This window comes from Leptodactylus fuscus, assembly GCF_031893055.1.
Source record: "Leptodactylus fuscus isolate aLepFus1 chromosome 10 unlocalized genomic scaffold, aLepFus1.hap2 SUPER_10_unloc_1, whole genome shotgun sequence".
Lineage (NCBI taxonomy): Eukaryota > Metazoa > Chordata > Amphibia > Anura > Leptodactylidae > Leptodactylus > Leptodactylus fuscus.
The window spans coordinates 532,805-560,265 of NW_027439814.1; the positions used below are offsets into that span (position 1 = coordinate 532,805).

A 27,461-nucleotide genomic window follows, 5' to 3' on the forward strand; every position below is an offset into this window, starting at 1 on the left:
CAGCTCCTTGCAGCGCCGCACCTCCCATGAGGCGACCTGAAGCGACCGATTCAGGCGGCGCTATGCCAGGGCCTCGGGAGGGCGGCATTTTTGCTGACCTAAGCCAGTCCAGGACACGGGAAGCGAGCGGTGTATTGGGGCAGGTCCTCTCCCTGCCTGCTCTCTGCCTGCGAATGCTGCTCGCTCCGCCGCCTTTCTGTCCAACTCCGCCCCCTTCCTTGTGAACCCTGCCCCCCCCCTCAGCTCCACCCCTCCTCCGGGGGGGGGGGGGGGGGCGGCTTTCTGATGCCGCTTCAGGCGGCAGAAAGCCCAGGTTCACCCCTGGCTCCTTGCTTTAGCCGCGTATGTGTTCAACTCAGATCTGCGTCCTCTGGACGCAGATTTGAGTTGAAATCGGGACATACCTCCCTCCCTCCGGTTGGGAAGTATGTATTCAGTAGACCGGGCACTGTCAGACACAGGGACACCTAATGTGTTTGTGTGTCACGGTCATTTTCTAGTTTTATATGTATTCTAGGGAAAGGAGGGATTTACAACTTTTTTTTTTTTTAAAGCTTCTTTTTTTTCCTACTATCTTATGGGAGATTCTATACATTGATATTGCAGTTGATCGGCTTATACTCGAGTATATATGGGTATATCCCTCCGAGGGCTACATGTGGCAAACAAGTATTAGGGTAAAGGCTTTATGCCAACTTTGGCTATGACTCGTGGATCACCAGGTTGCCCTCTGGCTCCTTTGCTAATGTTAATGATTGGGATCGAACTGTGACCCATAGAGGGCTCCGCTAATTATAGGCAAAAAAGAAAAAAAAAACAGTATTGCAGTAAAGCAGTGTTGTATCTTTCTACAAGTAGAATTTGGGGTACACAAGGGGCTGCAGCGAGACTCCATTCACTAACATTTACTATCATGGTGTCTATCATACATATATCACTATGATGGGCACCATGATAGCACTTAAGGGTTAAGGAAGAAGATGCAGGGAAGAATTCAGAGTGACATGGTCACCATAAACCAAGGGGGGCGCTCACTGGTCCTTGTGACTTCTGCCTAGCACCTGTCTCAGGGCACCAGCATACATGTATATGTCAGGCAGGCAGGGTGTATAACTGGCTACTATTTAGTTGGAGGGAATGCTATCAGTTACTACAGCTGAAGAAGGAAGCCATGTTCTCCTCCTCAGGCTTTCCTATGACACGTTGTCCATCTTATAACATGACGACGTTCCTATCAGCAACTCTGTCCTGTCTGAGGTGAGTTTCCCGCGCTTTAGTTGATGACGTCAGACTCAGCCTGTACAGGACGCCGCCGCTGTGGACTTCCTGTTTGCGGCTCAAACGACGGAAGTGACGCAAAAGAAACGAGCGTGTGGAGCCGGAAGCAGGAAGATGCCGGAGTTCTGCGTGTCCTGCTCATTGCCCATCTGATGAGACCTTCCCGGAGCCCCCGTCGTCACCCGCACCCGGTAATTTACCGCATTACAGGCACTCCTGACCTCATAGTCACATGACAGCCCTGGAGGACCATTACTGACATGTCCCTCCCCCACAGGTTCACACAATACGCTCCTCCCCTCAGAAGTCATGGCCTTGGTGACTCCGCCCCCTTCCCTGTCACCTAAGGTCACAGTCCCTCATTTTTACCTCTCCCTCCAGATGTCACATGTTTGAGTCCCCATTACCAGTCACTCTCCTGCACCAGGGACTATTCTTGTGTACATACCTCCCAACCGTCCCGATTTCTGCGGGACATTCACGATTTGGGTGACGTGTCCCGCGGTCCCGGTTGGAGGGAGGTATGTCCCGATTTCAACTCAGATCTGCGTCTGGAGGACGCAGATCTGAGTTGAATAGAGATGTGGCTAAAACAAGGAGTTGTCACAGCTCAGCTCCTTGCTTTGCTGCTGCTAGTCGCTGTGTAGACGTGATGTAATGACGTCACATCGCGCCTACGACTGTTAGCGAGACTGCGGAGAGAGAGCGGCGGGGGAGCGAGGAGAAGGTAAGTTTAATGTTTAACACTGAGGTGGAACGTGAATCTGGGGGCAGAGATGGAGGGAACATGAATCTGGGGGCAGAGATGGAGGGGACATGAATCTGGGGGCAGAGGTGGAGGGGACATGAATCTGGGGGCAGAGATGGAGGGGACATGAATCTGGGGGCAGAGGTGGAGGGGACATGAATCTGGGGGCAGAGATGGAGGGGACATGAATCTGGGGGCAGAGGTGGAGGGGACATGAATCTGGGGGCAGAGGTGGAGGGGACATGAATCTGGGGGCAGAGGTGGAGGGGACATGAATCTGGGGGCAGAGGTGGAGGGGACATGAATCTGGGGGCAGAGGTGGAGGGGACATGAATCTGGGGGCAGAGATGGGGGGACATAAATCTGGGGGCAGAGGTGGAGGGGACATGAATCTGGGGGCAGAGGTGGAGGGGACATGAATCTGGGGGCAGAGATGGGGGGACATGAATCTGGGGGCAGAAGTGGAGGGGACATGAATCTGGGGGCAGAGGTGGAGGGGACATGAATCTGGGGGCAGAGATGGGGGGACATGAATCTGGGGGCAGAGATGGAGGACATGAATCTGGGGGCAGAGATGGAGGACATGAATCTGGGGGCAGAGATGGAGGACATGAATCTGGGGGCAGAGATGGAGGGGACATGAATCTGGGGGCAGAGATGGAGGGGACATGAATCTGGGGTCAGAGATGGAGGGGGGACATGAATCTGGGGCAGAGATGGAGGGGACATGAATCTGGGGTCAGAGATGGAGGGGGGACATGAATCTGGGGTCAGAGATGGAGGGGGGACATGAATCTGGGGGCAGAGATGGGGGGGACATGAATCTGGGGGCAGAGATGGAGGACATGAATCTGGGGGCAGAGATGGAGGGGACATGAATCTGGGGGCAGAGATGGGGGGCATTGGAAAAAAAAATGCATACTCCCGATGCTCCGTTGTCCTCCCATGTGACCTAGTTCTGCTTCAGCGGCTTCTCCCGGGTCTCTCTTGGAGTTTTGTTGAAACCACTGATTGGCCTTGGGGGTCACGTAACCGCTGAGGCCAATCAGCGGCCTCAGGAAGAGGACCCGTGATGTCACAAGTAGGGACATTGCAGGTCCTTCACTGATTGCCAGTCAGCAGCTTCAACAGAACTCCAGAAGAGACCTGGGAGAAGCCACTGAAGCAGAAGAATTGGGATGTGTGGGAAGACACCGGAGCATCGGGGACAGGTGAGTATCCTTTTTTTTGTCATGCCCCTGGCTGAGATAAAAGTAAAAAGCGGCCATTTTTCCTGGACAGCCCTTTAAGCAACCATTGAAATCAATGGGTATTTGAAGGGATCCATTCTAATCAGTTTTTCTGAATTTTTTTTCAAGACAACAGAAGTGCAGATGTGGATACACCCTTACGGGAGTGTTCACATGTGGCAATTTGACCCTGAATTTGTCAAGCAGAAAAATTCTACATCAGGAATTTGAAGCAGATTATTTTTGCTTGACAAAAACTGACTCCGATTTTAATGCTCAATTTGAAGAAGAGTTAGGCTGTATTCACACAGAGTAACGCCAGGCGTTTTTTGTGTGTTTTTTGCACATAGCGCCGCGTTAACGCCGCGCTATTTAGCGGTGGCATTGCCCGGCGTTAACGCGACGCTACGCGGCGTAAACGCAGCTCTATGTGCAAAAAACACACAAAAAACGCCTGGCGTTACTCTGTGTGAATACAGCCTTAGGGTGCATTCACACGGAGTAACGTGCTGCGTGACCTGGCACGTATACGCCGTGTGAGATTTTGAGCGCCGTATACGCTCCCATTGATTTCAATGGGAGCCTGGATCGTATATGCCGCGTTATTTTGCGGCCGTGATTTTGCGGCCGCAAAATAACGCAGCGTATACGAGACTAACTCCCATTGAAATCAGTGGGAGCGTATACGGCGCTCAGAATCTCACACAGCGTATACGTGCCAGGTCACGCGGCACGTTACTCCGTGTGAATGCACCCTTATACTGTATTTTGCATTTTGCCTTTATTGACCAGGTCCAAATTCCAATCCAAATTGGACTGACAGAAAAGCTGTATTTTCCGCCTCGCATTCGTATCAATGTGCGTTCTCAGACAGCATGCACCTGGATTACAAGCAGGATACTTATTTTTTTCCGCTAGTTGAATAATCCGCTTCTGTCTCCTATTGGAATGAATAGGAGGCAGAGTCATATTTCAGTCAATAAACTGTGTGCACACCAAGACGTACTTGTATATCCTGGTGCGCGGTCAGAAGCAGAACGGGTACAGACGGGCTCCATTTCACACCCAAGGGGATTCTGATCACAGGCATATAAACTCTCAGATACTGGGGTCAAATATGAACATGGCATCTGGGTGGTTACCTTCACTCGCCCTATCACTGTTGGTAATGGGACGGCCCCCCAATGCACGGTCGCAGAAGCCATCTCGTTACCATGATAGCCGGGAGCCTTCTCATACTAATAGGGAATGTACGATAGACGTTAGTACAGTAGTATTGGAGTATTGAAAAGCTGGCCGAGGAGCCATTTTGCCAGGGATCACCAGCACCCGGAGCAAGTTCCGCGGCTGACGTCCTGTTGCTGTGTCTTTAGTATCCTTCTATTGCAGGCTGCTCTATGCAGCTTGCTGTGCATTAGCATTGTAATGTATTGCATTAGTGATAAGACCCCTAGGGGTTCTAATAAATGCAAAAAAAAAAGTTCAAATCACCCCTTTCCCTAGAACACATATAAAAGTACTTAAATACTGTGAAACACCTAAAAATTTTAACAAAAAGTGATCAAAGCAATAGCAATTCCCCAAAAAACGCCCTATACATCCCCGTACATGGAAGTATAAAAAAGTTAAGGGTGTCATTATATGGTGACTGTTAGGGTCCATTCACATGGAGGAAGTTGGTGCTGATTCTGGTGCGAAACTCGCGTCCAAATCAGCGCTGAAAAATAAGCCTTCCATTGACTTCAGTGGGTTCCGTTTTCCACGTGGAACCCATTGAAATCAATGGGAAAAAATCCTCCCATTGATTTCAATTGGTTCTACGCAGAAAACGGAACCCATTGAAGTCAATGGGAGTCTTTTTTTTCAGCGCTGATTCTGACACTGATTCGGAGCCAGCTTCCTCCGTGTGAATGGAACCTTAGAAAAAAAACAAACACCTTACACAGCTCGGTACATTATAGACATAAAAAGTAACAGGTATTAGACTACGGCCACTCAAAGAAATTGTATTTTTCCATTACATCCACCATGACGGCTACACAAGGAGGTTGACCTCTGACCCGCTGTAGGGACAGGAACTGAGAGACTCTGTTAAATACACCACTCCCACCACCATTCACCAGTGTTTCCTGTCCCTACACAGGGTCGGAATGAGAGGCTCTCCTCCATCTGGGGGAATAGGTAAGTATTACCACCGTCCGGCCCTCGGTCGTAGTCAAAGGCGCCTGCCTCCCTGGGCCATTAAGGACACGGGGGTATCGCTCCGGCCTGCCCCCGGGTGGAAAACTCCCCCCTTCCAGCGGTCTGTTATGGCTAATGCAGGGGGTAGAGTGGATGCCGGCTTCGGCCAGCACACAGGGGAGGAACGGCCAACCTAGGCGTACTGGCGTTCCAGGATGTGACATAGCCAGGCACAGTGGCGTGCGTCCCAGCTTCCGCTGAGGCTGCAGGATCAAGGAACTTCTGGCTACACAAGGGATGAATGCCGGGCGGTGAGTGAACGAGGCGGCATTCCTGCAAGGTATGTGATGTATCACTGTATGTTCCAGCATGTTGCTCTCTGAGGCACAGCTGTTGATCACAGATCCCCTGGCTGTTCCAGCTCCCTTGGTGTTGTGAGTACGTGGAACAGCGGCTCTGTACCTGAGAATTTATTTATTTATTTTCCCTTTTTCCTTTTTATGGGGCAGAGTGTAATTTGGGCTTCCAGTCTCCAATTGTGATCGGAGACGGAAGGTTCCCATAGGAGCAAGGGTGTATTAAAAACTCCAGAGAATGACCACTTTGAGGGAAGGAGTTGGCATTCCTGTTCTAGAAGCCCTATGCTCAGGAAGTACGGCGAAGGCCCTTAAGGGGGTAAGCCGACTTGGGAGGACTTAGGCCTTTCAGTATAAAGAAGTCCAGTCCTCCAGTTCTAGCCTTGTGCCCTGTCTAGATGACAGAAGGAAAAGTAAGTTTATTTCTCTTAAAAAGCTTAGCCAGGGAAAGCATAGGGGGTAAAGTTCTATTGAGAGGCAAATTCCCAGGATGCCTAGTGTATAAGGGTGCATTCACACTGAGTAAACGCTAGCTTATTCTGAACGTAAAACACGTTCAGAATAAGCGGCGTCTAAAGCAGCTCCATTCATTTCTATGGGAGCGGGGATACGAGCGCTCCCCATAGAAATGAATGGGCTGCTTCTTTCACTCCGTGCAGTCCCATTGAAGTGAATGGGGAGTGCCGGCGTATACGGCAAGCTCTGCTCATGCCGGAGCGTACACGCCGGCACTCCCCATTCACTTCAATGGGACTGCACGGAGTGAAAGAAGCAGCCCATTCATTTCTATTGGGAGCGCTCGTATCCCCGCTCCCATAGAAATGAATGGAGCTGCTTTAGACGCCGCTTATTCTGAACGTGTTTTACGTTCAGAATAAGCTAGCGTTTACTCAGTGTGAATTCACCCTTACAGAGTAAACCTTGGTAGCAGTTTGCTGATTATCCTGCTAGGGGGAAACGCCCAAGGTGAGAGGCTTATCTCAGGTGAAGCCTTGCTAGCTGGGATTCTGACAAAACGGTTTGCACAGGTACAACATTGTTTGGCGTGGCCTCATTTAAAATTTGGTCTGGTCTGATCACCACCTGCCACATCCTAAAAGGGCGCGGTGAGTAAGGTCAGGGCTGAGGCCTGATCAAAACCGGCTATTCTGCTGTGTTAAAAACAGAATGGTACATATGGATATAGGTAATGGATGCATTATGTCAGTGCTGGATGATATATACTAAGTGATATATAGCAGGCATAACACCATTGTTAATGGTAGATACTGATGATACCTTTGCCTTATGATATATATGGATAATGCTCATTGATGCATGGGTGTACACTGATATATGTATGTGTATATATATGTATGTGTGTGTGTATATAGATATGGCAGGCATAGCTCTTTGCGGTGTGGGTTAATCCCATTGTGGAGTCATATGTACTGATAGCATGCATAACACCATTGCTGGTTTGATATATGTGGTTCCTTTTGGAACAATATGTGCTGAAGGTGGTAGGCCAGGGTGTGCCATTTTGGAATGAGTTCTTACAGAGTCCCGGGACTGTGCTTGTTATATGCTCTTTGACATGTGAACAAAGGCAAAAATTAACTGGATGAATACAAGCTATTTACTAACCTGTATGGCCGCAGGGCTAAAAGGCATTTACTAACCTGTATGGCCGCAGAGCTAAAAGGCATTTACTAACCTGTATGGCCGCATGGCTAAAAGGCATTTACTAACCTGTATGGCCGCAGAGCTAAAAGGCATTTACTAACCTGTATGGCCGCATGGCTAAAAGGCATTTACTAACCTGTATGGCGGCAGGGCTAAAAGGCATTTACTAACCTGTATGGCCGCAGAGCTAAAAGGCATTTACTAACCTGTATGGCCGCATGGCTAAAAGGCATTTACTAACCTGTATGGCGGCAGGGCTAAAAGGCATTTACTAACCTGTATGGCCGCAGGGCTAAAAGGCATTTACTAACCTGTATGGCCGCATGGCTAAAAGGCATTTACTAACCTGTATGGCCGCATGGCTAAAAGGCATTTACTAACCTGTATGGCCGCAGGGCTAAAAGGCATTTACTAACCTGTATGGCCGCATGGCTAAAAGGCATTTACTAACCTGTATGGCCTCAGGGCTAAAAGGCATTTACTAACCTGTATGGCCGCAGGGCTAAAAGGCATTTACTAACCTGTATGGCCGCATGGCTAAAAGGCATTTACTAACCTGTATGGCCGCATGGCTAAAAGGCATTTACTAACCTGTATGGCCGCAGGGCTAAAAGGCATTTACTAACCTGTATGGCCGCAGGGCTAAAAGGCATTTACTAACCTGTATGGCCGCATGGCTAAAAGGCATTTACTAACCGGTATAGCTGCATACTAACTGGTATATAATGATAAAGATATAGATATATATATGTATGCAGGGCACATATGGCATACATAACACCATTGTGGAATGGTATATAATGTGGGCTACAGATAGGTGTATATATATAGCATGCATGACACCATTGTTGAATGGTATATAACGGATGCAATACACCAGTATTGAATGCTGTATATACGAAAGATATAGCATGCTCAATACCATTTTTGAACGGTATATAATGATATAGCATTCATAACACCATTACTGAATGATATATAACGGTGTATGGGTATATAGCTTACATAACACCATTGTCGAATGGTATATAATGGATGCAATATGCCAGTATTAAATGATATATACGGAAAGTTAGAGCATGCTCAATACCATCTTTTGAACGGTACATAATGATATGGCATGCATAACACCATTACTGAATGATATATAATCTGTATATATATATATATATATATATATATATATATATATATATATATATATATGTAGAGAGATATGTGTATGTAGCTTGCATAACACCATTGTTGAATGGTATATAATGGTTGCATTACACCAGTATGGAATGGTATATATGCATAGAGGTATAACATGCTTAACACCACTGCGGAGTGGTATATAATGATATAGCATACACAATGCCATTATTGAAGGGTATATTATGTGGTATATAGATAGGTGTAGCTAACATGCATAAACACCATTGGCGAATGGTATAAGGGATACAGTACATCAGTACTGAACAATATATACAGATAGAGATATAGCATGCTTAACACCGTCATTGAATAGTATATGGTATGGAGATATATGCGGTGGTGTGTGTATATATATATATATATATATATATATATATATATATATATATATGTATATGGCACGCATAACGCCATTGTGGAATGGTACACATTGATCGGTGTATATAGGACTGACGCCATTGTCGAATGGTATATGCTAGAGATGAGCGAACACTAAAATGTTCGAGGTTCGAAATTCGATTCGAACAGCCGCTCAATGTTCGTGTGTTCGAACGGGTTTCGAACCCCATTATAGTCTATGGGGAACAGATACTCGTTAAGGGGGAAACCCAAATCCGTGTCTGGAGGGTCACCAAGTCCACTATGACACCCCAGGAAATGATGCCAACACCTCTGGAATGACACTGGGACAGCAGGGGAAGCATGTCTGGGGGCATCTAACACACCAAAGACCCTCTATTACCCCAACATCACAGCCTAACAACTACACACTTTACACACTCAATACCACCTCTCTGACAGTAGGAAAACACCTTGAAACATGTGTATTTGGCACTTGCAGTGAGGAGAGCTTGTCACCAGCAGTGAATTTGGCCCTTGTAGTAAGTTGAGGTTGGCACCAACATTTGTTTTGAAAATCAGGGTGGATTGAGCCTCTAACCAGCAGAGTTTGGGCAAATTCATGGTGGAGGGAGCCTCTAAAAACCCCAGTTTGGGCAAATTCATGGTGGAGGGAGCCTCTAAAAACCCCAGTTTGGACCAATTCATGGTGGAGGGAGCCTCTAACCAGCAGAGTTTGGGCAAATTCATGGTGGAGGGAGCCTCTAAACACCCCAGTTTGGGCAAATTCATGGTGGAGGGAGCCTCTAAAAACCCCAGTTTGGACCAATTCATGGTGGAGGGAGCCTCTAACCAGCCCAGTGTGGGCAAATTCATGGTGGAGGGAGCCTCTAAAAAACCCAGTTTGGACCAATTCATGGTGGAGGGAGCCTCTAACCAGCCCAGTTTGGGCAAATTCATGGTGGAGGGAGCCTCTAAAAAACCCAGTTTGGACCAATTCATGGTGGAGGGAGCCTCTAACCAGCCCAGTTTGGGCAAATTCATGGTGGAGGGAGCCTCTAAACAGCCCAGTTTGGGCAAATTCATGGTGGAGGGAGCCTCTAAACAGCCCAGTTTGGGCAAATTCATGGTGGAGGGAGCCTCTAAACAGCCCAGTTTGGGCAAATTCATGGTGGAGGGAGCCTCTAAACAGCCCAGTTTGGACCAATTCATGGTGGAGGGAGCCTCTAACCAGCCCAGTTTGGACCAATTAATGGTGGAGGGAGCCTCTAACCAGCCCAGTTTGGGCAAATTCATGGTGGAGGGAGCCTCTAAACAGCCCAGTTTGGACCAATTCATGGTGGAGGGAGCCTCTAAAAAACCCAGTTTGGACCAATTCATGGTGGAGGGAGCCTCTAACCAGCCCAGTTTGGGCAAATTCATGGTGGAGGGAGCCTCTAACCAGCCCAGTTTGGACCAATTAATGGTGGAGGGAGCCTCTAACCAGCCCAGTTTGGACCAATTAATGGTGGAGGGAGCCGCTAAACAGCCCAGTTTGGACCAATTCATGGTGGAGGGAGCCTCTAAAAACCCCAGTTTGGACCAATTCATGGTGGAGGGAGCCTCTAACCAGCCCAGTTTGGGCAAATTCATGGTGGAGGGAGCCTCTAACCAGCCCAGTTTGGACCAATTAATGGTGGAGGGAGCCGCTAAACAGCCCAGTTTGGACCAATTCATGGTGGAGGGAGCCTCTAACCAGCCCAGTTTGGACCAATTCATGGTGGAGGGAGCCTCTAACCAGCCCAGTTTGGACCAATTAATGGTGGAGGGAGCCTCTAAACAGCCAAGTTTGGACCAATTCATGGTGGAGGGAGCCTCTAAAAACCCCAGTTTGGACCAATTCATGGTGGAGGGAGCCTCTAACCAGCCCAGTTTGGGCAAATTCATGGTGGAGGGAGCCTCTAAACAGCCCAGTTTGGGCACATTCATGGTGGAGGGAGCCTCTAACCAGCCCAGTTTGGACCAATTAATGGTGGAGGGAGCCGCTAAACAGCCCAGTTTGGACCAATTCATGGTGGAGGGAGCCTCTAAACAGCCCAGTTTGGGCACATTCATGGTGGAGGGAGCCTCTAACCAGCCCAGTTTGGACCAATTAATGGTGGAGGGAGCCTCTAACCAGCCCAGTTTGGACCAATTAATGGTGGAGGGAGCCTCTAAACAGCCAAGTTTGGACCAATTAATGGTGGAGGGAGCCTCTAACCAGCCCAGTTTGGACCAATTAATGGTGGAGGGAGCCTCTAAACAGCCAAGTTTGGACCAATTCATGGTGGAGGGAGCCTCTAACCAGCCCAGTTTGGACCAATTAATGGTGGAGGGAGCCGCTAAACAGCCCAGTTTGGACCAATTCATGGTGGAGGGAGCCTCTAAAAACCCCAGTTTGGACCAATTCATGGTGGAGGGAGCCTCTAACCAGCAGAGTTGGTGGAAATCAGGGTGGAGGGAGCCTCTAACCAGCAGAGTTGGGGGAAATCAGGGTGGAGGGAGCCTAGTATTAGCAGAATTGTGCAACGCTTATGGTGGATGAGTATGAGGATGCGGAGGAATTGGAGAGGTTGAGTACAGACATGGAGTTTCATGTTGGGGTGCTTTACACAGGTGGGCACAAAAATGACGGCTCTACCCAGTGGTGGTTCATTTTTATCAAAGTGAGCCGGTCGGCACTCTCAGCTGACAGACGGGTGCGCTTGTCAGTGATGATGCCACCGGCTGCACTGAACACCCTCTCAGATAGGACGCTGACGGCAGGACAGGACCGCACCTCCAAGGCATATAGGGCAAGTTCAAGCCACAGGTCCAACTTCGACACACAATACGTGTAGGGCGCAGAGGGGTCGGAGAGGACAGGGCTGTGGTCGGAAAGGTATTCCCGCAACATGCGCCTATACTTCTCACGCCTGGTGACACTAGGACCCTCCGTGGCGGCACTTTGGCGAGGGGGTGCCATCAAGGTGTCCCAGACCTTAGACAGTGTGCCCCTCGTTTGTGTGGACCGGTGAGAACTTGGTTGCCTACTGGAGGAACTGCCCTCCCTGCCGCCAACGTCACATGCTGGAAACATCTCCATCATATTCTGCACCAATTGCCTGTGGCAAGCATTGATGCGATTGGCCCTCCCCTCTACCGGAATAAAAGACGAGATGTTGTTTTTATACCGGGGGTCAAGGATAGCAAAGATCCAGTACTGGTTGTCCTCCATGATTTTGACAATACGCTTGTCGGTTGTAAAGCACCCCAACATGAACTCAGCCATGTCTGCCACAGTGTTAGTTGGCATGACTCCTCTGGCCCCACCAGAAAGTTCAATCTCCATTTCCTCCTCATCCTCCATGTCTACCCATCCGCGCTGCAACAATGGGACGATTCGAAGTTGCCCGGAAGCCTCCTGTATCACCATCACATCATCGGACAACTCTTCTTCCTCCTCCTCCTCCTCCTCCTCCATTAAACGCAGTGAAGCGGACAGATGTGTGGACCTACTCTCCAGCTGTGACGGATCGGATGCTATCCCTGACTCCTCTGTGTGATCTGAGTTATCCCTGATGTCAATCAGGGATTCTCTCAGAACACACAAGAGCGGGATTGTAAGGCTCACCATCGCATCCTCAGAGCTCACCCTCCTTGTGGACTCCTCAAAGACCCGTAGGATGTCACAAAGGTCTCTCATCCATGGCCACTCATGGATGTGAAACTGAGGCAGCTGACTTTGTGGCACCCTAGGGTTTTGTAGCTGGTATTCCATCAAAGGTCTCTGCTGCTCAACCACTCTATTCAACATCTGAAACGTTGAGTTCCAGCGTGTGGGGACGTCGCACAAAAGCCGGTGTTGTGGCACATGCAGGCGTTGCTGGAGAGATTTTAAGCTAGCAGCGGCTACTGTCGACTTGCGAAAGTGGGCGCACATGCGCCACACTTTCACCAGTAGCTCTGGAACATTGGGGTAGCTCTTTAGGAAACGTTGCACCACTAGGTTGAAGACGTGGGCCAGGCATGGAACATGTTGGAGTCCGGCAAGCTCCAGAGCTGCTACCAGGTTCCGGCCGTTATCACAAACGACCATGCCTGGGCCCAGGTGCAGCGGCTCAAACCATATTGCCGTCTCATCGAGGAGGGCATCCCTCACCTCGGAGGCAGTGTGCTGTCTGTCCCCCAAGCTGATCAGCTTCAGCACAGCCTGCTGACGTCTACCAACGCCAGTGCTGCAACGTTTCCAACTCGTAGCTGGGGTCAATCTAACAGCGGAGGAGGAGGCGGTGGCGGAGGAGGAGGCGGTGGCGGAGGAGGAGGCGGTAGAGGAGGAGGAGGAGGGGGGTGTTCTTCTCGTGTCCCTGCCAGGAATGTTAGGCGGGGAGACGAGGTACACCGGGCCAGTTTGGGAAGCAGTCCCAGCCTCAACTACATTCACCCAGTGTGCCGTCAGTGAAATGTAGCGTCCCTGTCCGCATGCACTTGTCCACGCGTCGGTGGTCAAGTGGACCTTTGTGCAAAGCGCGGAACTAAGGGCCCGCCTGATGTTGAGTGACACGTGCTGGTGCAAGGCGGGGATGGCACACCGGGAGAAGTAGTGACGGCTAGGGACGGCATAGCGAGGTGCCGCAGTTGCCATCAGGTCCAGGAAGGCGGGAGTTTCAACAAGCCGGAACGCCAACATCTCCTGGGCCAGCAGTTTAGCGATGTTGGCGTTCAAGGCTTGCGCGTGTGGGTGGTTAGCAGTGTATTTCTGCCGCCGCTCCAATGTCTGAGAGATGGTGGGTTGTTGTAAAGAAACGCCTGATGGTGCCTTTGATGGTGCAGGAGAAGGAGATAAGACAGGACCAGGGGAGGATGAGGTAGAAGTCAACAAAGTGGCGGAGGCAGATGAAGTGGTGTCCTGGCTCGTCCTCTGGAGTGCATCGCCAGCACAGTCAGCAGTGGCAGAGGCAGTGGCAGTGGCGTGAACGGCAGGCGGCCTTTGTCCTGCCGTTGCTGCCTGCCACTGATTCCAGTGCTTGGATTCCAAATGACGGCGCATTGAAGTGGTGGACAGGTTGCTCTTCTCAGAGCCCCTAATCAATTTCGAGAGGCAAATTGTGCAGACAACACTATATCTGTCCTCGGCGCATTCCTTGAAAAAACTCCACACCTTCGAGAAACGTGCCCTCGAGGTGGGAGTTTTTCGGGGCTGGGTACGAACTGGAACATCTTGGGAGATTCCGGGTGTGGCCTGGCTTCGCCTAAGCTGCTGACCTCTGCCTCTGCCTCTAGCTACCCTTTTTGGTGCTGCACCTGCCTCAACATCCACACTACTTTCCCCGCTTGACATCCCCCCTGTCCAGGTCGGGTCAGTGTCCTCATCATCCACCACTTCCTCTTCCAACTCCTGTCTCATCTCCTCCTCCCGCACAATGCGCCGGTCAACTGGATGCCCTGACGGCAACTGCGTCACATCATCGTCGATGAGGGTGGGTTGCTGGTCATCCACCACCAAATCGAACGGAGATGGAGGAGACTCTAGTGTTTGAGCATCTGGACACAGATGCTCCTCTGTTAGGTTCGTGGAATCGTGACGTGGAGAGGCAGGTTGAGGGACAATGAAAGGAGCGGAGAACAGCTCTGGGGAGCAGGGACAGTTTGGGTTATTGTTCTGTAAAGCTTCGGAATTTTGGGAGGAAGGAAGACAAGACTGTTGGGTAATAGGAGGAGAGGAGGCAGAGTCTGACTGGCTGCTGGACAATGTGCTGTAAGCGTTCTCTGACAGCCATTGCAAGACCTGTTCCTGGTTCTCGGGCCTACTAAGGTTTGTACCCTGCAGTTTAGTTAATGTGGCAAGCAACCCTGGCACTGTGGAGTGGCGCAATGCTTGCTGCCCCACAGGAGTAGGCACGGGACGCCCTGTGGCTTCACTGCTACCTTGCTCCCCAGAACCATTCCCCCGACCTCGCCCACGGCCTCGTCCACGTCCCTTTCCGGGAGCCTTGCGCATTTTGAATTCCTAGTTAGAAATTGGCACTGTATACCAGTAGTAAAAATTGTGGGTGCACGTAACCCCAATATATTCTTTGAATTCCCAGTCAGACAATGGCACTGTATACCAGTAGTAAAAATTGTGGGTGCACGTAACCCCAATATATTCTTTGAATTACCAGTCAGAAACTGGCACTATATGGCAGTAGCAAGAAATGAGGGTATTTGTATTCCCAATATATTCTTTGAATTCCCAGTCAGACACTGGCACTATATGGCAGTAGCAAGAAATGAGGGTATTTATAACCCCAATATATTCTTTGAATTCCCAGTCAGACAATGGCACTGTATACCAGTAGTAAAAATTGTGGGTGCACGTAACCACAATATATTCTTTGAATTACCAGTCAGAAACTGGCACTATATGGCAGTAGCAAAAATAGTGGGTGTATATAGCCCCAATTCTATTGCTAGGGGACTTGCAGGGTATTTCTGGGGTGAAGGTGGGGGGGCACACCGTTGGAACGGGTATCGGGGGTATATATGGGGTATACGGGAATACACTGACAGTGTATTCCATTCAGGATCCTGGGAAAGCTGGGTTGCGGCGATTGAGCCCGTCAGTGCCACGTTACACTGACAAGCTTCTCCCTGGAATTTAGCTCTTATAAGAGCTGTTGGTTGTCTTCTCCTTCCTATCCTAGCCTGTCCCTGCCTACCCAGAATCTAAGCCCTAGCTAGCTGGACGGAAACCTCCGTCCTCGGTGAATTGCAAGCTCAGAATGACGCGAACCTGGGCGGCGCTGTTCTTTTAAATTAGAGGTCACATGTTTTCGGCAGCCAATGGGTTTTGCCTACTTTTCTCAACGTCACCGGTGTCGTAGTTCCTGTCCCACCTCCCCTGCGCTGTTATTGGAGCAAAAAAGGCGCCAGGGAAGGTGGGAGGGGAATCGAGTAATGGCGCACTTTACCACGCGGTATTCGATTCGAACATGCCGAACAGCCTAATATCCGATCGAACATGAGTTCGATAGAACACTGTTCGCTCATCTCTAGTATATGCCTATTGCGCAAGGACATAATATTCATTACAGGTTCCTGCTTATATCAGGGCAGATCTCTATTGATTGGAGAATAAAACCCCTTTCTGACAACAGTGCAAATGGCTACAGTCTTCTGCGGTTTATAATAGATCCGTCTGTTCTGATAGTGTATGTTATTATACAGGCGGCCTGTTCTGATAATAGTGTATGTAGGTTACACTTTATGCCTGTTCGGATGAAGGGGTATGTTCATAGATATTGGGCAGGCCCGGATAATGGCCTATATACATTCTGCCTGTTCTGCAGCAGGGTCAGTGTCCAGATCTTTTCTACGGAGAGAAGGTTCTCATTCTATCCTTCTTGGATTCTGAGCAAATGATTATATCTATGGATCCTTATCCTATCAGTCTCAAAAAGAAATTCCACTCCTGAGGACAGGGATGAAGGATTCAATGCCATTAGGTAAAGCCATGAACATTGAAGAGGATTCTTTAAGGCCGGTGCCAAAATTTTATGCCGGAGGCAGGGGCAGAGTTCCTCAGAGAACTACCTCCTTTTGCTCAAATCCCTCTTCTTCAAAAGAGAGGGAGTAGCAGGCCATGGACGTCAGAAGGGCAGTGGTCGCCTACCTGGAAACTACCTCCTCCTGGAGAAAGGATGTAAATTTATTAAATTAAATTTGTGGGTACCAAAATAAAGGTCATAAGGCTTCCAAAACCACCATTGCCGGGGGATTAATGTGCCAATCCTGCAGGCTTTCCTGTTAAGGAATCTACCAGAGCCAGGGAACATCAAAGCTCATTCAACTGGGGCAGCTTCCTCTTCTTGGGATGAGAGACGGGAGGCTTCCCTGGAGCAGATATGCAGGGCTCCCACTTGGGCTAGTTCGCGGACCTTTGCTAAACACTACAGGTTGGGTTTGGTAAGTGATTTAGCCTTTGGACGTAAGGTCCTTTCGGCGGTAATCCCACCCTAGGAGTTGTAATCTGGTATATCTCCTTGTGTAGCCGTCATGGTGGATGTAATGGAAAACCGGAGTTAGAACTTACCGGTAACTCTATTTCCATGTAATCCACCATGACGGCGTCTAATTACCCTCCCTAGTTAATATCTTTATGTAAGACAGCATACTGTAGTTTATATTTCGCACCTTTCCTTTGTAATTTGGTAAACACTGGTGAATGGTGGTGGGAGTGGTGTATTTAACAGAGTCTCTCAGTTCCTGTCCCTACAGCGGGTCAGAGGTTAACCTCCTTGTGTAGCCGTCATGGTGGACTACATGGAAATAGAGTTACCGGTAAGTTCTAACTCCGGTTTTTCTGCACAATTTAGAATTTTTGTAAGTGTTTTAAAAAATGAAAAAAGACTAACTTTGGTATTACAATGATCGTACTAACGCAGAGAATCATCCTAACATGACGTTTTTGCTACACAGTGGAGACCTAAAGGGTTAAATCTTATGTGGTGCAGGAGGGCGGTCTGTTACCCGCCATATTATGTACATGAACGTGACCTGTAGCATACCGCCCATACATATATTCACCAGCACAGGACGTAGCTTTCTCCTAACCACAGCTCAGGGTTGTTCTTTGTTCTAGTGTGTCCACTCTCGTCTGTAAGGCGTTAAAAGATTTTCCCAAATCTATCCTTTACAGAGACGGAACGGAGCAGTGCCCAAAGAGCGATAATGGAGACCCACCAGGACCAGATCCTGATCGACTTCAAACATGAAGCTATAGAAGGAGAAGATGAGATCTGTGTGAAGGTTATCCAGGAATTTAAAGAAGAGGAAAAGCCTACAGGTGAGAATCCACCTCTAAATAGACTGGCGGAGTCCTAGGCCAATGCCAGAATGAGAACCAACACATTGGCAGCTTAAAAGAGCCTGCTGTGTCTGAAGGCAGCTGGGTAGTATTTAAGGCGTATCTCCAGTCATAACATAACTTTGCGTCAGTGCTTAGCACTGCAGTCTTACAGCGCTGGAGTCCTGAGTTCTGATCCTGCCAAGGACAACATCTGCAATGAGTTTGTATGTTCTCTCTGTGTTTGCGTGGATTTCCTTCATACTCAAAATAGGGAAAAATGTTGCCTTATATGGGGCTCACAAACTACATTATAGAAAAAAAACAACAACTTTGCATCAGTGAATAGTATAGGTGAAAATAAGAAACTTTGTAATACATCTTCCTCCTCCATTTATCGGGCTGAGTTACTTTTCATTTAGAAGTCTGGATAGGTGAGGAGAAGATACTACACTGTGAGTGAGACAGCTAAGATAAGACCTAATCACTGCAAAGGATGAGGCCATAAATCAGCCAACTCTCCATAGACTTCTGTGTGTGAGGTGAGTAAAGATGGATGATAAACAGCATGAGTGTGGATAACCGCCTTATTTAACTCCTTCCCCCTTCCTTCCAAAAACACTGCTTTTTAAAGGCTCTACTCACTCCAAGGGCCAAAAACTAAATCTCTGCTGGTTAAAGGCTCAACTCACCCAAAGGTCCAACAAATCTCTGCTGGTACAAGGCTGAACGAAGTTAAAGGGCCTCAGTCTCTGCAGGTAAAGGGCTGAAGTCACCTGAAGGGCCTCAATCTCTGCTGGGAGCTCAGCTTAAGGGCCTGGAACTTAATTTTGAAGGGCTCATGTTAAGGGCCTTAAAAGTGAATTTTGGAAGGTCTCACCACATCACACACACAAACACACACACACACACACACACACACACACACGGACAGTTCAGGGTGGGGACTGTTGGATATCCTATTGCCTATTCCATCTGTGGTTGTCATGGGCAACGTGATTTAAAGGGGTGCTTGTTAATGTTTCTTTACCATCAAATTTGGGTTTCTGTCCATCCAATTGGGGACGAAAGAAGGTTTCCAGGTATTTTCCCACTTTGATAGAGGTTTGGAGTGTGTAAAGTGTGTAGTTGTTAGGCTGTGATGTTGGGGTAATAGAGGGTCTTTGGTGTGTTAGATGCCCCCAGACATGCGCCCCCTGCTGTCCCAGTGTCATTCCACAGGTGTTGGTATCATTTCCTGGGGTGTCATAGTGGACTTGGTGACTCTCCTGAGGTGAATGGTGGGATCCCCTGAAATGAAGCATTTTTTCCCATAGACTATAATGAAGCTTGATATTCCATCGAATAGTCGGATATTGAGCGGCTATTCGGAACGAATATCGAATATTTTACTGTTCGCTCATCTCTAGTTTTAACTCTTTAAAAAAATCTAAAATGTCTTTTTTGCGTGGGCCAGATGTATGTTTTACTTATACCATTTTGGAAAATGTCCGATGTTTTGATTGGTTTGTATTCGGCGGCGATTTGGCTCTTTAGATTTTTTTTTCCATTACAGCGTTCACCATATGAGTATAATATTTGGGATGTGGGGACATATAATTTGTTTGTTTTTTTGTTTATTTTTATTTCAAATTTAAGGAAAGGTGGTGATTTGAATTTTTAGTTTTTTTTATATTTTTAAAAAACTTACATTTTTTTAAATTTAAATATTATTTTTGGCCTCCCCTAGGGGGTTTGAACCCACTTTTTTTTTTTTTTTTTTAAAATAACTGTCTCACAGTCTATGCTAGATTTACTACATAGCCAGTGAACTGTTATCGTGGGCATTAGCAATACAGTAGAGACCCGACGGCTATGGCAGTCGCCAGAGTTTCCACCATCTTTAAAGGTTCGGTGTCAGCTGTAGTAGTACAGCAGATGTTGGGAAAGGGTTAATAAGATGTATTACAAAATGTCTAATATTCACCTGTACTAATTGGATGTATGTTTTAATATGTAAGATCAGGTTTGGTTCCAAAGAACAGTGCTGGAGGTTCCTGAAATGAACTAGTAGTAATGGATTACTTATTGAATTGGGCCCCTCGTTCTGGAGGACAGGTCTCAGTTCTTGGACTCCTAAACAGTAAGAAACTGTCCAGGATAATATTCATCTTAAGACGTCTTTTATGGTGCTTTAATAATACAGATCATACTGACATACACTTACCAAAGTACCTTAGAATCTGAGCATGGACATGTGGCGGAGCCGTGTTTAGCATTTGTGTTTGCTTCTTCCAGATGGATCCAGTAACGGAAATACACCAGAGAGGGGCTCCAGTCCTCATTATTCCTGGGATAGTTCAGATGACAACCAGGACATCCTACAAGATCATGAGGTAGATGGGGCGGAAGTTTTGGAGTGGTAAATCTTATTATGTCACAGCAATATAATAGTAAAGCCAGCCCCCATAGTAGAAGTAAATACCTGTCAACAGAGAGAGGAAGGAGGAGATGGAGCAACCTGGGTGCCAAGTGCTGATTCCGATTATGTGCCCCAGAATCTGAATCGGCACCTGGAAACCCAAGGTAGAAATAGAATGCGGAAACAAGCAAGTATAAGAAAGGCCATTAATCCAAAAATAACCCAAAACCAAATGTCAACCTGGATAAATCTTGTTATTTTGCGCACATTGGTTATTTCAGTTCAGCTATTACAATATTTACGAGTTCCATCAGACTAAAATCATCCAAAACTGCTATTATTAGAGACCCAGAGAATAATAAGTAGAGGCCCAGGGAAGGGGATCAAATATAAACATCAGTTACTCACCTCTCCTTGCCTCCGGCATTGCTCCCTGTTCTCTTCATGATTGCGCCTCAGTGGTCCCTGATGTCACTCAGGAGGTCCAAAGAGAATGGGAGCCCAGATGAGGTAAGTAACACTGTTTTTTTATTTTAAGTTTGATCACTTCCTTAGGGCCATTGCTAATTATACACGGGGGCCTGAAGAGAGCCCACACTGTAATAGTAGTTTCCGTTCGGATGTCTTTGGCTTGAACAAAACCACTAGGTAAACCTCACAAGAAGAGATGAGCGAGTAGTATTCGATCGAGTAGGTATTCGATCGAATACTACGGTATTCGAAATACTCGTACTCGATCGACTACTACTCGCTATTCGAATGGAAAAATTTGATGCAGAACCAGTGTTGATTGGCCGAATACTATACAGTCGGCCAATCAACGCTGGTTCTTCTCCTACCTTTAGAAGTCTTCTCCGCGCAGCGTCCCCGCGGCGTCTTCCGGCTCTGAATTCACTCTGCCAGGCATCGGGCCTGGGCAGAGCAGACTGCGCATGCCCACTCTACAAGAAAATGGCCGCTTTGACTGTAAGCGGCCATTTTCTTATAGTGCGAGCATGCGCAGTCTGCTCTGCCCAGACCCGATGCCTGGCAGAGTGAATTCAGAGCCGGAAGACGCCGCGGGGACGCTGCACGGAGAAGACTTCTTGGAGAATCCAGCCCGACCCTCACTCGTGGGCTTGGTAAGTTCAATTTGTTCGAATGTTGCCTACCCCTGAAATGAGCATTTTTCCCCCATAGACTATAATAGGGTTCGATTCGAGTAGTCGAATATTGAGGGGCTACTCGAAACGAATATCGAGTATTTAACTACTCGCTCGTCTCTACTCACGAGTCAAATCTCGCAAGGTTTTCTCAGCACATACTCCGACTTTAAAAGGGGCGTGACCTAAATAATCGCCATTTATTGTAATCGAGGTAAAATGCCCAATTGATTGCAATTTTTATTTACGTCATATTCACCCACCTTTAACCAGCTAGTGGTTTACCTTACATGTTAAACTTTCCTCTGCTGTGACACTTATAGACAGACGTCCCTCTACAATTAGATTCTCATTGCGACTGTCACTTTTTAGAGTAAAGACTTGGTTATTGTTAAAGTAGAAGACATTGATGACGATGAGTATGCCAGAGGAGATCTGCTATGGAAGGAGGAGGAAGCTCCTTCAGATACAAACACAGGTGAGTCAGACAATATCTTAATATGTACATAGCTTGCAGACTTCCATTGTACCATTGTAACTGTTCTCAGACTCCATTCTGTCCAGTCTGGACAATGTTCTTTGAGCTAAACAGCTTGGACTCCAGACTAACACTAGGTTCACACCTGCGTTCGGGTCTCCGTTCTGTGGTTTCCGTCTTCTGCATGCAAGAAGACAGAAACCACAGACCAGGTCCGGCGGTGAGCGTTTTAGGCTCTCCGCTGCGAAACTGTTGTTTTAAAACTGGACACAGAGTATTGCATGTCCGACTCTGTGTCCGGATTAAAAAAAAACGGTTTTGCGGCGGTGAGCATAAAACGCTCACCGCCGCACATCTTTCTCACCCATTCAAATGAATGGGTGAGAGAGTCCTGCAGGTTTCCGTCTCCTGCCTCTGTTTTGTGCAGGAAATGGAAACCTGCAGAACGGAGACCGGGCGCAGATGTGAACGAGCCCTGATCCTTTTTATCAAACATGTAGAAATAGGTGTGCAGCTGAATGCACAATGGGGAATAAAGGACTCCCCTCCCCCCCCCCCCCCCCCATAAAAGGGACCCCCCCTATTCTCTGGAATAGGGCTAAATATGTTTCTATACTGACAAAGCACTTTTCCCAGTCAGCGGTAGAGCTGTGTGTTTGCCCTCCCCCTCCCTGACCCACGCTGATCTATCATATCATTGCCGGATAGACAAAATAAAGCAGCTCCAAGTGTCCAGACCCCTGTGCCCTCATACTGACAGCAGCTGGGAGATACTTACCTCCCGACCCCTGTCCTCTTAGCCTGGATACATTACAAGAGCAGCAACAGGGAACGGTAATCAACATATTACTCATTACACAAGACGATTACTGATCCCTACTGTCCCTATTGTAATGTATTAGGGCTGCAAGAGGTGAGTGAGCGCTGTAAGTGAAGTGTCAGTTATGTGTGGGGTCGGGAACATCATTCTGTGTGGTGGGCAGTAACATCTTGTTAGTGTCCCACATACTGTGCAGTGCTCCATTAGCTGGACCCCCCAGTATAGTGCTTATACTATATGGAGGCACCAGCAGGACATTATACTGCTAATAGGGATCTTTGTGAGCCTTAGGAGTAACCTGTTAGCTAGTAACCTCCATGATCCTGCAGAGTTACTGATTGTAACTTCTCTACTGCATCTGTCCATCAGGGAAAGTTGAATTAATATGAAATATTTTTCCTAACATGTGGTACGTCTTATAGTCAGATATGGTACATAGGATATCTTTGGGCGGGGGTGGCAGATGACTTTTAGTATACCACACCTTGAGAAACACTTGTATAAGCAATCCAGAGATCTCATGGTCCAACCCTGAACATCAGTAAAACAAAACAAAAAAAAAATTGAAACCCCGTTTCCCATAGAAATGCTAAATAAGAAAAACATAATTGGTATCACCAAAATACCTAAACTATATAGTAGATGAGGTTGGATAAAGACATGAGTCCATCAAGTCCAACCTATAACCCTACAATCCCCTACAATGTTGATCCAGGGGAAGGCAAAAAACCCCATGAGGCTCATGCCAATTGCCCTATTTCAGGGGAAAAAATTCCTTCCCGACTCCAAATCTGGCAGTCAGTACAAAACCCTGGATCAACGTGTCTTTAAAATCTAGAGACCATAACCTGTTATATTTTTCTCTTCAAGAAAGACATTCAGGCCTACTTTGAACTTGGTCAGTGAATCCGCCATCACCACTTCCTGGGGCAGAGAGCTCCAGAGCCTCGCTGTTCTTACTGTGAAGAATCCCTGCCTATGTTTCTGGTGAAACCTTCTCTCCTCCAGACGTGGAGGATGTCCCCCTGTCACTGTCTCTGGCCTAGGAGTGAAAAGATCCTTAGAAAATTCTTTGTATTGTCCCGTCATGTATTTGTACATTGTTATTAGATCTCCCCGTAGACGTCTTTTCTCTAAGCTGAATAACCCCAAGTTTGTTAATCTCTCGTTGTCCTCCAGTCCACCCATTCCCCTAATCATTAAACTATGAAAAAATAAAACTATCCAGTATGGTGTACACCATGGCCGGAGAAAACTCCCAGTGCGCTTATGTAAGCCGTGAACATATGCTTAAGGATAATGGTTCAGATTGTTACAGATGGGAGGACATCCATTATTCATACAGGTTGGGATTTTCGCACTTTTAGGCGATACAAAGGAGCCCCCGTCCTCTGAAACTACTTTGATGCTGTGGTCGCTTCAAAGAGGTTAAAGTTCTAATTCATAGGGTGTTCTATTTGGGTCAAACCTGGTATTTCCAGGCTGGTTCCGACCTTGAATCATGTGATTGGAACCAGCATCAGACCCCCAATGTCTCCTCTAGTTACCTGTAATTTAGGGGCTGACTCTAGCATTAAAGTGATCTAGTCTGTTAGGGAGCGTTCACACTACCGTCGGTGTCCGACATGTAGTGTCCGCTCCTAGTGTCCGCTCAAAATCTGTCACGGACACTAGGAGCGGACACTAGATGTGTCCGTGACACCTTCCATTCACTTGAATGGGCATCGGGTGCGTTCTTTTGCACTCCGTGCCCGTCCTTCTCTGTCCGCAAGAGAAGATGTCCGACTTCTCAAGCGGACAGAGGAACCCTGCATGCAGGTAGGACCAGGGAAGACGGATTTGTTTAAGTCCATAGCAGCGGTCAAATGCCCGGGATCAAATTGGTACAATAATAAAGGACTAGGACGTCTCTCTTTTGTGTCCTGACACTTTTCTATTTTCTTAAGGTGAGCATGACGATCTATCAGAGCAACACTCGAGTCTTTATCATGACGCTGAAGACGATGACCTCCACCATTATTCCTCACTGGAACGTTCCTCTGATCCCTGTAATCTCGAGAACTTTGATATCATTTCGCACAACCTTGATAATGGCAAAATCTATCCTTGCTCTGAATGCGGAAAAAGATTCAAGCAGAAATCGCACCTTCTGAGACATCAGTTAATTCACACGGGCGAGAAACCATTTTCTTGTCCTGATTGTGGAAAATGTTTTCCCCAAAAGGCTAAACTCATTCTACATCAGAGGACTCATACAGGGGAGAAGCCGTTCCCTTGTCCTGTGTGTGGAAAACGGTTCACAATTAAATCCAATCTCGATGCCCATCAGATCGTCCACACGGGGGAGAAGCCGTTCCCTTGTCTGGAATGTGGGAAATGCTTTACCAAAAAATCCAATCTTATCAGTCACCAGAGAATCCACACGGGTGAGCAGCCATTTTCCTGTTCAGAATGCGGGAAAAGTTTTACTCAAAAAACTGCTCTCCTCAAACACCAGAGAATCCACACGGGCGAGCTGCCCTTCTTCTGCTCTCATTGTGGAAAATATTTTCGAAATAAATCCAATCTGGATAATCACCTTAAAGTCCACACCGGCGAGCATCCGTATTCATGTTCTGAGTGTGGCAAAGGCTTTGTGCAAAGAGCTAAACTAGTGCAGCACCTGCGAGTCCACACCGGGGAAAAGCCATACTCTTGTCCGTTGTGTGGAAAGTGTTTCACGATGAAATCGAGCCTGGACGTGCACCAGGAGGTTCACAGCGGCCAAGATACCTTGTCTTGTCCTGACTGCGGGAAATATTTCAAGCGCAAGTCTAATCTGATCATCCATCAGAGAATCCACACTGGTGAAGAACTCTTTTCATGTGCGGTATGTGCAAAGGCGTTTACACGTAAAGAGACTCTCGCGAAACACCAGAGGACTCATACAGGCGAGAGGCCCTATCCCTGCACTGAATGCGGACGATGCTTCACTCAGAAGTCTCACCTCATTAAACATCAGCAACTTCACATATATCCGAACCCTCTGGGCGAGTCAAGTGAGTCTGCGAGTGCATAGTCTCCTCCAAAGATCCATTACCTTCGCCACACATCCCACATACACAGACTCCTCACTGGTTTCACATTTCTTAATGGCGTCACAATGATATCATTTTATAATAGTATTATTAGGGTGAAATCTGACATGGCAGCTATCTTGCATACATTTCTGTGACTGTTTTGACTAGTGGTTCTCATCCTGGGGTACGTGTACCCCCGGGGTATGCCCCACTATCTCAAGGGTTGTGTGCCGGAGTGAGAGCACACTTACCTCCATGATAATATGGGCTCTCCAAATCCAAATGCAATCCAAAATGCACTAACTTTAGTTTCTAGAGAAGGGTCACCTAAACATGATGGCTGATGTCTCTTAAAAGAAAAGGTGAGCACTGCTTCATAGGGTATCATGTGGGTGTAGAGCTGCCCATTCCTGCAATGTATAACACCCCCCATGGTTATAGAGCCCTGGATCTGAGTGAGTACTCGCTCCTCCATCAGCCTTGGATGTTGTTATTGTCATCCCGATTATGACTCTCGAGGGTATGTAAAAGATGCTTTACAAACATATCCAAATCATCTGTACTATAGTGCCTAGGCTCACTATACCTGAAAAAAGCGTCCCCAAATCTTTCCTGCACTGTAGGTTAATGATCTGAATCGAGCTCACTGGGTGTGTCAGCCTCGACGCTAAGCGCGTCCCTATATTCTCCTCTTCTTTCGATGAAATCCCGTAACTGTGACATTGCTATGAAATCAAGTAACTGTGCGTGCAGGTTCCGGCGGCAGATCACAAGCACACATGCATTGCAAAAGGAGGAAAATCTAGATGTAAATCACAGAAAGGGGACGTTGTTAGTGCCGAAGCTAATCCGAGAGCTGGGCTCAAGTGCCAGTAGAAACGCCCAGCGGACCGCAGACTCAATTCAAGTCATGAACATACCGTGCAAGAAAAGGTTTGGAGGAGCCCAGGCGTGACATTGCATATGCTTTGGATATATTTGTAATTTATTTATTTTTCTTAAAGTTTTGGATTTTTGTTAAGGGGTTAAAACCTAGAATACAGGTGACATGCCATAAACATGAAGCCCATAAGAAAGCCGCCTAAATGCACTTTTTCTCCAATTCCACCCCGTTCAGAATATTTTGTAGGGGTAATAAATGGTACTTTTATGAAGAACAATTTGTCCGCACAGGTGTATTCCATACACGTAATACAGAACTGTATGTTGCCTCTCTTTCCAGTCTTGTAGCGTCTTGGTCATCTATGATGCTGTGAGTCACTGCCTCACCACAGGACTACAGGCCTAAGGAAGCGGCTACCAAACTCTATACCGTTATTGCTGCATCATCCTGGCTCCTCTACCTCATAGACATCTGACCTCTTTCCTGAAGGGCTGTTGTGTGACACTGCCCCATCAGATTTATCATCCATTACTCCAGTTTTATGAAGTCTACGCCGGCTATGAGCACGACCGCAGTGGATGATACGCCTGATTTATGAGGAGTCATGTGCGTTGTCATACATAAGGCACATCGGTTATCAAGATGGCCATACTAAATGTTGTCCTTGATAATCCACCCCATTGTCCTTAACCTTGCAACAAAGACCTTTCACTTTGGTACACGCAACTGTTCAAACTTGTGTTGGAATATCGTGATCTAACCGTGTTATTTATGTCCTTTCCGTTTTTGTTATTCTAACTTTGTAATGATGTCCGTTAAATCTGGATGAAAAGAGATCTGGTTATGTGCGGAGGGGGCACC

The 27,461-nt window shown here is 47.5% G+C and overlaps 1 protein-coding gene across 1 annotated transcript; it reads left to right on the top strand.

Annotated features, from left to right (window-relative positions):
* Positions 1–1,386: 1,386 nt before the first annotated feature.
* Positions 1,387–27,461, top strand: LOC142186403 (uncharacterized). Its single transcript, XM_075261253.1, has 5 exons — positions 1,387–1,469; positions 17,671–17,817; positions 20,095–20,192; positions 21,733–21,838; positions 24,605–27,461. The coding sequence occupies exons 2-5, from the start codon at positions 17,703–17,705 to the stop codon at positions 25,714–25,716; spliced, it is 1,431 nt and encodes a 476-aa protein (XP_075117354.1). The 5' UTR covers positions 1,387–1,469; positions 17,671–17,702; the 3' UTR covers positions 25,717–27,461.

Excerpts from the sequence above, each read along its gene's own strand:
- LOC142186403 (XM_075261253.1), top strand. The coding sequence starts at position 17,703 with ATGGAGACCCACCAGGACCAGATCCTGATCGACTTCAAACATGAAGCT. Across the intron at positions 20,193-21,732 it reads ACATCCTACAAGATCATGAG|AGTAAAGACTTGGTTATTGT; the intron begins GTAGATGGGGCG and ends GTCACTTTTTAG. Across the intron at positions 21,839-24,604 it reads TCCTTCAGATACAAACACAG|GTGAGCATGACGATCTATCA; the intron begins GTGAGTCAGACA and ends TATTTTCTTAAG.